Raw genomic sequence first — 12,197 nt, 5'->3', positions numbered from 1 at the left:
TCTGCCCAGTTTGATATTGGGAACATTTGTGAGTGTTAATCGAATCATATTACCCAAAATCTCTAAGAATTTAAAATCTAACTCTCATTATCCAAGAGGGTCCTGAAAACTAAATCTTATCTTAAGAGTGAAAACTTGAAAGCTAAATTCTACTTCCTAACGGTAAAACTTGCGCTAAATTTCATTATCTATGAGGGCCCTAAAAACTTAAAATTAAATACCATTATCCAGGAAGATCCTGGCAACTTAAAATTACATCCCATTATCCAGGAGGGTCCTGAAAAGCCGAGAATGAACTTACTTGAGCCATGCTTTCTTCCTGGAGGATCTCTGTAGAACGAACAAAATTTCTTGCCCCTGAACCATGCCTCTCCTCATGGAGGGTTCCTGAATATCGAACAAAGTTTTCTTTCCCCTTCTCAAACCGCCTTTGTGCTAACAAAATTTGGGCACGACACTTGAAAAAAAAATTCAAACTTCCAAGCTTTGATTTGGACACAATTTTCGTCCCTGTTTCAAATAAAGAAAACTTGTGAGTTTATAGATATGGTGGTTGTTTGTGGCCTTGACTTTGAGGGAGATTGATCCTTGACTTTCCATGATAACTTTGATTTCAACTCAAAAGACCTTGCTTGTTTATTGACTAACCACTTTCTCTGTCACCCTTATTATAGAAAATACCTCTGATCCGTTCAAACCCAACATCATCTATCTATTGCATTTTGCTCATGAATTGACATTTACCGAACCTTTGTATTTCACATGAATCCCAAAACATGTTGATTTTTACCAACTCAGTGCGCTTGTTGTTCTTTCCTGACGTAGGCCACTTGGCTTGGCCTTGAGGTCTATTGCTCCTTCACTTGCCATGATAACTTTGATTTCCACTTGGAAGACCTTGCTTGTTATTGGTTAACCACTTTCTCTGTCAACCTTATCATAGAAAATACCTTTGATCCGTTCAAACCCACACCCTCTATCTGTTGCATTGTTCATGAATTGACATATACCGAACCTTTGTATTTCACATGAATCCCAAAGCACGTTGATTGTTACCAACTCAGTGCGCATGCTATTTTTTCCTAACTTATGCCACTTTGATGTGCTAGCCAGATCCCGTTTTGTGCAATTGGAAAGCTGTTGGCAGATTTTGAAGTCATTTCTCACTTGTTCTGACCAAACAGACTCAAGAAGAGGAAATAAACGAGACAAAATAAATAGAGTAAAGGATAATGGAAAGAGATGATTCCTAACAAGAAAACTACAAAGTAGAAACTTATCAAATGTGGATACCAACTCCAATGACCATGACATGCACCTTTGGATTAAGTGGCCTAATATGTCAAGCAAGTCTGATGTTCAACTCTTTTTATACCCCTAAACCGTGAATCTAGGCTTCAATGCTCCGATTATCCAATCCGATTCACGATCCTTATTCGACTTGTAGTGCCCGAAGGGTTTTCACCATCAAGCCTCTCTCATTTTGTTTTTTCTCTCAACTCGCCATCGCCTTATGGTGCCTGTGAAGGTTTTCACCAATAAGACTCTCTCATTTGTTCTTTTCTTCTTATTTCCTCAGATTCTGCAGATGACAAGGCATTAACCATGGTAAAAACATCATATACTCTTGGCATGTCTAAACTCAGCACTCTCAAAGATTATCTGGGAGGTTTTTTTTTGGACTGTAATGTGGCTTTTGGACTGGGTTAGAAAGAAAGGATATTATAAAGGCTCAAAATAACTAAGACAACAGGGTTAATTTATTTACAACTTTTGGAATCCATTCTAAAAACTTTGGCCCAATTTCTAAAACAAGGAAATTTGATTCTCTTTTTTCTTTTCTTTTTATTAAGAAAGACTGCCCACTCTCGACTTCGTGGGATTATAAAATATTTTATTTGGTATGACCGAACCGTAAGGCTGCCTACATATCTTGTGGTCACAAGAATCAGGTCAAACGTAGTTCACAAGACTACTTTTTGTTACTATTTTCTTTTTTTTATCTTTTTCATTTTTTTCTCTTTTTTTTCTTTATCTCTATTTTTCTCTTCTTTTTTTTTTGAATTTTCCTTTTGGAATGAAATTTCTAAAATAAACCTATGGGGATATGATTTTTTTTGTATGACTCTAACTTGATTCCAAAAGAGGGTAGGTCGAAGAAATCAGTACAGGCTCAACAGGGTATCGGATGGTATAAGTGTTTGGGTAGCTGAAAGAGGGCCTCCTAATCCCTGAAAATGCCAAGTACAACACATGCAACTTGAGGATGAAAATTGAAGATCATGCACAATATTTCTTTTGCGGCTTCGACATTGATATCACTGATATGCCTTCCACTTTTCTTTAGCGCCTTGTCAAGTACAGAACCCTCATTGGGTGATTCCCTCTTCACAATGGATATCCTCCGTTAATTCGGAGAAAACTTTCTTGACTTTATCTTGTAACTTGAGATGCACTTGAACTCAAAGTTGCTTGCTTCAAATTGTCCGGGATGCACGCTCTTTTAATGAATTCGTATCATCCTATTAACTTCCCAAATTATCAGCCTCAGTTTCACATGGCCCGGGCTTCAAATAATCTCAAAATGTCCAAATCTATACTTATTTCCCTCAAGTGTCCCTATCATCTTCAAAATTATTTCATTGCTTCATGATTAAACTAACTTTTAAGACCAGACCTAGAATTATGCGTGCATGTCATGTCACTAGAACGAACATGAAAAGAACTATAAAAAGGAGAAGAGAACTAAACAAAAAATGACTAGAAATAACAAAAATAGAAAATTGCACTAGACGGATGGTGACAGGGTTTGAGCGACAAAACAAGCAAAATAAACTGAGGTAACAGTCCTGAAACAAACCTAGACAACACTAAACAAGTTACTACTACTAAACGATCTACGCAAAATAAAAGGATAGAAGGGTTTGAGTCACAAGACAATATCCAGATTACAACCCTGAAATAACCCGGACAACAGAAATGACAACAAAATAAACCACCAAAAATCCTTCCTAACTAGCCAAGAAAGGAGCATCTTTCCAATCACTAAGCTCAACATCTTAGCCACTGAGTTCTGCATCAATAGTACTAGGACCTTCACCAGTCTCCATCACATTGACCTTAGCAAATTGCTTTTGGGTCCCTTTTGCCGACTCGTTCTTAAGATCAACCTCTGATAGCGCTGAAAGCTTTACATCACGTGGACCTCCGAGGATCTCAGAAGAATTCTCATATTCCTTTTCAAAACAAATCATACCCACCAATATGCGTATCATTATGAACAGGCGATGGAGTTTGGCTAGTGTCTACTGCATCTGAATTTTGCACGACAATGTCACCTGCATCAATAAACTTCTGAATTGCTCTTTTCAGATGACAACACTTTTCTGTGCTGTGACACTAGGCATCAGAGCAATATGCGCACCTTTGAGAATAATCAAAATTCTTTGGAAGAAGGTTCGGCATTTTTATCTGAATCGGCTTCAACATGTCCAATTGCCTCAACCTTTGGAACAAACTGGCATATGATTCTCCAATGGGAGTGAAAGTCTTTTCCTTTTCCTTTTGACTTTTTATCTTATACGCTGGCCTCGGTTGGAACCTTTTGCGAGTAGGTGGTTGATATGCTTGAGGGGGCAGTAAGATATTTGTGGAAGTGGTGCAGGCCATCGCGGGTCTCGTGGGTGTAGAACATATGGTGGTGCATTGTGGACGGAGTACTGGGAATGTGATGTACGACTTTGGGGGTTTTGTGGAGGGAAGTAGCATTGGGGAGGATTATCTGGAGCACAGGGATATCCATGGGGTCGATATCGAGGCTGAAAGCATTGAGCAGGAATGCCCACTGGATCCTGTCGTTGGCGCGACTCAACAACATCTTTTCTATTTCTCTTTCTTCTATCCAAACTTACTAAGATGTTTTGAATGTCTTTTGTAGTGTCTTTCAATGCAGAATAACTCATGATTTTTCCTGACTTGATTCCCTCTTCTACCATCTCCTCCATTTTTACCACATCATTTAAAGGTTTACCCAAGGCCGGGATCAAATGACTGAAGTAGGTGGGCCCTTAGGCTTCTAGGAAAAGCTCAACCATTTCTTCTTCACCAATCGGGGGACTGACCCGAGCAGCTTGTTCCCTCCATCTGAGCCCAAACTCCCTAAAACTTTCGTCGGGTTTCTTTTCCATCTTAGATAGGGAGGAGCGGTCTGGGATAATGTCTAGATTGTACTGAAAGTGTCGAACAAAATCTTGAGCCATGTCATCCCATGCATGCCACTTATTGACATCTTGACGAGTATACCATTGCAAGGCTGTCCCAGTCAAGCTCTCACTGAATTATGTTATGAACAAATCATCTTACACGCCACCACTTCTCATTTCACTGCAATAACCCCTCATATGGGCTACTGGATCTCCACGCCCATCATACAAATTAAACTTTGGGTTCTTAAACCCTTTCAACTTTCTGGATATCTCATCTCGCTCTTCTTTTCCTGTGAACTTTCCATTTTCAACATGAGGCTCATTCCGAGGGCTCTGATTGTATGAGTCGGGAACCTTGTGGGCAACCTTTGAGGAGTAATATTGGGCGTCATGAGCTTTGAGCGGGTGTTCATTGTCGGATCTATGAAAGGAAGATTGTTGAGAAGTTGTGATCATGGGGATAGTGGATATGACTGGAGGGAAATTTTGGGGAGAGGTAATTGGAGGATGAGTGATGGAGCTACTAGGGTGGTTGAGAAAGCTGTGATAAACAGGTGGATCTAGAGAGTATGAGGGATCATCTGGAACTACGGCCGAAGTTTGGGTAAGGGTAGCATCTAAGAAGCTAAGTGGTGGCGGGGGTGGTGCCTTCCCAGTCATCCAAGCCTGATACTTGTCCGCAATGTGTTGTCTTAAGATCCTTACCTCTTCAACTAACCCATTGCCCTATTCAACCAATTGCTTTTGGGTACCAGTACCAACCAACTCAATTCTGTTGCCGTCTGTCATTACCTTTCGACTTTATGTTGTAGAGATGCGTTACCACTTTAAGAACCACAAACCAACCACCCTTCTGCTATAATGAAGATAACTAAAGAAACAAAATGGGGACATCCTATTAGCATTAGGGCATTTAACAACTAAAAATATCACATTGAGTGCAATGCACCTAGCAACAATTAACGGTTCTAGAATGACTTCTAGGGTCACAAGGTCACTTGGCATCATCCCAATTTTGTTCATTTCAATCTTCTCTTTTCTTTATTTTCTAGCACTTCTTGGCTTGCTCATTTTCCTTCCCTTTTTTCCCCCTAATTATCACTCTTTCTTTCCTCTCATTTCTCACATCCCATAATTTCATCTATCTTTTTTCCTTTTTTTTCTCTTTTTTATGCTTTTTTATTTAATGATGATTCGATCATACCCTATGTAGGTTGCCTACGTATCATGATGCCGCATGAATCAGATCTTTGCGTAGTTTAGGAAGATCGGAAATAAAGCAAACAAACTAACGTTCTCTTTTTCTTTTTCTTTCTTTTTTTCCTTAATGACTACTCTGATGAGAAAAGAGAAATAAAAGAAGCAAATCCTTTTTTTGAATTTTCTAGACTTAATATTCTATAACCTATTCTAAACTCAAGCTTAACGAGCATTTGTTTTCCTTTTTTTCTTTTTGAAACAAATACTCTATGGTAAATTATTAAGGAAAAAACCCTAGAAGAGAAAAATATTTTTTATTCTTCTTCTTTTTTTTAGGAAGAAAATCTAAAGGATGAACCAAAGAAAAATATTTTGAATTTTCATGTGATATCCTGAAAGAAAGATTTCGAACTAAGAAATGAAAAAGATAAAAATATTTTTGGATTTCAGTTTTAATTACCTAAGAGAGAAACTCTAAAGATAAACCAAAGATAAAGTATGTTGTTTTTGTTTTTTCTTCTATGTACAATGTTCTAAAGTTATAGTAAAAATAATAAAAATTTATTTTTCATTAATTTCCCAAAGAAGAACCTCAAAATAAAATCTTTTTTTGGATTTTTGAAATTAATATCTTAAAGAAAACTTTTAAAGAGGTACTAAAAGAAAATTCACTTATTTTTTTGAATTTTTGGTCTTAATATACTAAAGGAAATATAAAAGTAATATTAATTAAATAAAGGAAAACCACCTCAAATGATTTTTTTTATTAGTATTCAAAAGAAAACTTCTAACGAAAATATAAAACGCAAAACCTCTTTTTTTGTGGATTTTTGAGGTACAACACACTTTTCAAATACAAAGTAGAAAGTACAATAACAAAAGACTCGACATTACTGTACAAAACTAGAAAGTAAAAGATGACATAAAATGAAGAACAAACTCAAAACATGAAAAATAAAAAATCTCCTCAAGCAACTCCTGAATGAGCGATCCTGACTAGATGGTCCTGGGGTGTCTGTCATGCTCAAACTCCGGTAAGTAGACCCACACCTGTATGAGAAAATTAAGGCCAAATAGAGTTTAAGACCTAGAGCACCATGTGAGACAATAGCCCTCCCTATTGCATGCAAGACATGATTGAGACTATTTTTGCAAAATGGCTTATGTGACCAAAATGTGGCTAGAAGTGCAAAATTCGGCTAAGATCCCGCGAAGCCAAGAACCTAAGATTAGCTAGGAAGACCGGACCCTATGTGGGTTGCCTACGTATCACGCCCCGAAAGACGAGAATCAGGTATGCGTAGTTCGGGCAGATTGGATACGGGCGAGAATTGAAAAAAACAGCTAATTTAGAGAAAATGTTTTTTTTTTGAAACAAAATGATGAAACATGTAAACTCTTTTTTTGGATTTTCTTTTTCCTCTTTTTCTCTAATTTTTTTTTGAAAAAATAATGGGAAATTGCAAAATCTTTTTGGATTTTTCATTTTTATTTTTTAGTCTTTTCTTGAAAAAGCGTGAAATAAAATTATAACTGGGCCCTACTTACTTTATTTTACACTTCACACTTCACACTCTTCTCTTTCTCCTTTTCCCTCACCCGCATTGGTCCGCCAAATGACCCTTTTTGCCCCTGAAGAACGTAACATATAGCACATAAGATGCATCAAGATGGTCTTTTATTTTGGGTACACCTGTCCTAGACGGACCTAACCCCTGTGTTGAGTCCCCAAAATCAAATATACATGATGCAAACAAACGTTCCTACTAGGGATCCGGCATGAGGCTGAGTTATTCTAGGTTTAAAACTTGAGTATATTGTTCTAGACCTGGCTTACCCGAGCGGACAACTCGAGCCGGGAGAGGGCAGCGTATCGATAACCAAAAGATCACCCGACTTTGCAACTTATCCGAACCTCATTCTAATTAGGGTATGACACTAACAGAAAGAAGTCACGCTAGCGTGCACTTCTCAGAAGATTAGAAGAGAGGGGTTTCATAGTAGTTTATATACACTCCTGATAATATCAAAGCGGTAAAAAGCAACATTTAGCACATTAGGCCCAAACATGTAAATAAAATTAGACAATAAATAAAGCCAAATATAACAATTATTCTAAACTCGAATTTTTGAACCTTGAACCAGAGATTCTGGGTTCTTGTCCCCAGCAGAGTCGCCAGAGCTTTCACACCTCTTTTCTACCACTCCGCATGGGATATTAAGAGAGTTTTTCCAATTGAAGTGACAATCGAAACGGGATTATTTTATTTAAAATTCTGAGTCGCCACTTGGGATAATTTATGCTGTCCCAAGTCACCGGTTAAAATCCCGAATCGAGGAAGATTGGCTCTATTTACGGTCTACGAACACAGAAATCCGGGTAAGGAATTCTGTTAACCCGGGAGAAGGTGTTAGTCATTCCTAGGTTCCGTGGTTCTAGCACGATTGATCAACTAATATTATTGGCCTAATTATCTGATTAATTACACATTTTAAACCTACGTGCATTTTATCCCTTTTAAAACCGCTTTTAATAATCCAATTGTTATACAACTAATTATTTGATTACACGTTGCGAATCATATCACGGGAACCGTACCCATGATCCACAACATGTTTATTTTATTAACAAGGTTAAATTGTGGCCTGGTCACATAAATGTACCCCCGGATTTAGAAATCAAGCATCACAACTACGTCACGGGAACCGTACCCGTAGCTATGACAATTTATTTAATTAACGCGCCTAAAGCAAACTACGAAAGTTCAAGGCATTTTCTATATAAGTTAAGATAATTAATATGAGGGCCATAGATTATGTGATTCAATTGTATGAATGGCACGCGTCAGTTTTATTATAGGGAAAGCTGTTCCTAACGATCTAAGCATGCCGTAGGCATGAATCATAACTCAAAGAATTATATTCCAAATAGAAGTATGATTGAAACTCTCCTCCCGCTGACATGAAAACTTATTTATTTTATACCTTTTTTTATTCCCAATCCCACCCAAAATTCCAAGGACTCGAACTTATATTTTAGTTCAAAAACTCACGCCACTACTAAATAACTCATTCATATACTTATGTATCTACTTAAAATGAATGAAAAATCCTACTGTATTAACTTAAACCATTTAGCATGCTAAAAAATATCAAATCAACGAGTACAAGAAGATAAGATAGCCCTTCAGGCATGAAAACATGTTCAAGCATTAAGAGCAGCTTAAATCTAACATGGTATCATCGTTCACAAAAGCATAGAAGAAACAAAGATGAAGGGCATACCTCAAATGAATGATTTGAATTTTATTATTGTGAAACTCCACAACGAGTAGAACCGCGACATGATTCAACAACGGACCTCGAATCGACACCTTGGATCTGCTAACAGAAAGCTCGACGGTTCGACTCGAATCCGTGGTTGCATTTTGGGGCTGGACTTTGGTGGAGGTTTGTGTTGATTATATGTGGCTGATAGTGATGCTTTTCTTACGATGGGTTTGTGATTGTTTGGCCGGAGATTTGAAGTTGCTTTTCATTAAACTTTTCTTACGATGGGTTTGTGATGCTTTTAAATGCTTTTCACTGAGCTTTTAAGAGATTCGTACATGGGGTCTCTATTTGTGATTTAGCGAAGAAGATGAAGGGCAAGGTCGTTTTTGTTCTGTTCTGCGGCTAATGTCTTTAGGCGCTGAGAAGACGAAGTTCGGGGATGGTATTTGGGTGGAAAACGGGAAGTTGAGGGTGGTTGTTTGTGAGATGGCTGCTTTGTTTTTGCTCAGCCAAAAGCCATGAAAATGGCTGCTTTGTTTTCAGAAGGAGACAGATCGGTGGGGGGGGGAGGAAGGGTCCTCTGTTGAAAATGGCGCTCCTAGTTATGTGTATATAGGTTTAGGTTTTCTAAGGAAATTGTGTGTATATATATATATATATATATATATATATATATATATATATCGAGTCAGATCCCTACCCCATTTTCTTTTGGTGCCCATTAAATAGAATATGTATGAAAAATATATGTGAGTAATTAATGAATGCAATGTGATAAAAATATGATTGGAAAGATATTCAAGTGAGGTCAGTCACGTGAATTTGCTGGAGAGGATAAGGAGAAATTGGCTATGCAGACCTTTTAATTGGCCCTTTCTTTTGAGTTTTCTTTTGAAAAAAACAAAATAAATAAAGGAATACCTAGATTAAAACTAGTAACTAAATATATTCACTAATCTTTGGCAAGGAAAAATTTAAATAAATATTATAATCAGCATAAGAAATAAATAAATTTCATTAACATGTTTGTTAAAAGGCAAAAGAAACAAAAACTATTTTTGTATTTTTCAATTTTGTGACAAAAATAATGTATAAGGGTCAAAATTAGTTGAAACAACTATATTAGGCCTAACCTAAATATTTACATACTAAAATATAAAAAATATTTTGAAGAGTCAAAAATCACATGTCTACAGGGATCAATGCTTCGGATCCGTATACCAAAAAAATGGGGTCTCCCCGTGCTCTACTTTGACGTCGTTCGATATGCCCATAGCACCTCGGGCAATACTTCTCTCCATTTCCCCTTTGCATCATCTAACTTTTTCTTTAAGTTTCGAATGATGGTTTTGTTTGTGGACTCGACCTGACCATTTGCACTTGGGTGGTAAGGCGCTGATAGAATCTTTTTGATTTTATGGTCCTCGAGGAATTTTATTACTTTGCTACCAATGAATTGTTTCCCATTGTCACATGCTATTTCGGCAGGTATCCTGAATCGACATATGATGTGGTCCCATATGAAGTCGATGACTTCTTTTTCTCTTATCTTCTCGAAGGCCTGCGCTTCTACCCATTTTGAGAAATAGTTAGTCATAAACAAAATAAATTTAGCTTTACCTGGCGTCGTTGGTAGAGGGCCGACGATGTCCATCCCCCATTTCATGAATGGCCATGAGGATAGGATAATGGAGTTGTTCATTGTGTTTATGGATCATCGGTGCAAATCTTTGGCATTTATCACACCTTCAAACGAACTCCTTCGTGTCCCTTTCCATGTCATCCCTACAATATCCTGATCTAATCACCTTGCAAACCAAAGAGTCGGCACCAGAATGGTTCCCACAAGTGCCCTCGTGGATTTCTCGTAATACATAATCGGTGTCCCTGGGTCCCAAGCACACCGCCAGTGGTCCATTGAAGGTTCTTCTATACAATGTTCCATTTTCATCAAGTGAGAATCGAGCTTCTTTGGCTCGAAGTGTTCTCGACTCTTTTGGGTCCGTGGGGAGCTTCCCATGCTTCAAGTAGTTGATGTACTTAATTTCTGCATGGCCTTCTTCGACCACCGACCTCGATAGTTGGATGACAGTCCTCGGGACGATATCATCTTCCTCAACCGATGACCCCAAGTTTGCAAGTGCATCTGCCTTGATATTTTGTTCTCGATGTACATGGTCCTGTGTCCATTCCTTGAAGCGGTGCAATGTCACTTGAAGTTTGTCTAAGTACCTCTTCATTCGATCGTCTCGAACCTCGAAGCTCCCGTTTACTTGATTTACTACCAAAAGGGAGTCACACTTTGCCTCGATGACCTCTGCTCCAAGGCCCTTGGCTAGTTCGAGACCTACAATCATGGCCTCATACTCGGCCTCATTGTTAGTCAATTTAGAAGTTTTGACAGATTGCCTAATGACACTGCTCGTAGGCGGTTTTAGAACGATGCCGAGCCCGGATCCTTTTACATTCGAGGCACCGTCTGTGAAGAGGGTCCATACCCCCGATAACATACCCATTTTTAGCAAGATTTCCTTTTCTACTTCAGGTACGAGGGCAGGCAAAAAGTTGGCCACAAAATCTGCTAAAATTTGAGACTTGATATCCGTTTAGGGCTGATATTCGATATCATACCCCCTAAGTTCAATGGTCCATTTGGCCAATCAGCCTGATAATTTGGGCTTATGCAAGATACTTCGAAGTGGGTATGTAGTCAATACACATATAGGATGACATTGAAAATATGATTTTAACTTCCTAGATGCGCTTATGAATGTAAGAGCTAACTTTTCCAAATGTGGGTACATGGTTTCAGCATCTCCTAGGGTCTGACTCACATAATAGACAGGAAATTGCGTACCTTGTTCTTCTTGAACCAACACGCCACTTACCGCCACATCGGACACGGCTAATACAAGTAGAGTGTTCCATTCTCCTTCAGTGTATGGAGCAGGGGTGGGCTCGAGATATACCGTTTTAATTCTTCCAAGGCCTGTCGGCACTCTGAAGTCCATACGCAGTTGTTCTTTTTCTTGAGTAGGGAAAAGAAGTGATGGCTCTGATTTGATGACCTCGAGATAAATCAGCCTAGGGCAGCTATCCTTCCGGCAGCCATTGTACGACTTTCACATTGTTCACTACAGTGATTTCTTCGATGGATTTGATTTTATAGGGGTTGACCTCGATCCCCCTATTTGACACCATGAAGCCCAAGAACTTGCCCAAGCCGACTACAAAAGCACATTTCTCGAGGTTGAGTTTCATGTTGTACTTTCTTAGGATATCAAACGTCACCTGCAAATGAGTCAAATGGTACTCTACGCGTAGGGACTTAACTAGCATGTCATCAATATAAACTTCCATATATTTGCCTATTTGATGTTCGAACATCTTATTAACCAGGCGTTGATATGTGGATCCTACATTTTTTAGCCTGAAGGGCATTACATTATAACAATACGTACCATACTTCGTGATGAATTAAGTATTTTCCTGCTCCTCCGGGTTCATTTGAATTTGGTT

The 12,197-nt window shown here is 38.4% G+C and overlaps 1 protein-coding gene across 1 annotated transcript; it reads right to left on the bottom strand.

Annotated features, from left to right (window-relative positions):
• Window positions 1-10,426: 10,426 nt before the first annotated feature.
• Window positions 10,427-11,194, bottom strand: LOC138872076 (uncharacterized). Its single transcript, XM_070150065.1, has one exon. The coding sequence runs from the start codon at window positions 11,192-11,194 to the stop codon at window positions 10,427-10,429; it is 768 nt and encodes a 255-aa protein (XP_070006166.1).
• Between the last annotated feature and the right edge of the window lie 1,003 nt (window positions 11,195-12,197).

The sequence above is a fragment of the Nicotiana sylvestris genome, chromosome 1 (genome assembly GCF_000393655.2).
Source record: "Nicotiana sylvestris chromosome 1, ASM39365v2, whole genome shotgun sequence".
In the NCBI taxonomy this organism is placed as follows: domain Eukaryota; kingdom Viridiplantae; phylum Streptophyta; class Magnoliopsida; order Solanales; family Solanaceae; genus Nicotiana; species Nicotiana sylvestris.
The sequence above is the reverse complement of the archived record's forward strand: the minus strand, read 5'-3'. Positions and strand labels throughout refer to the sequence as shown.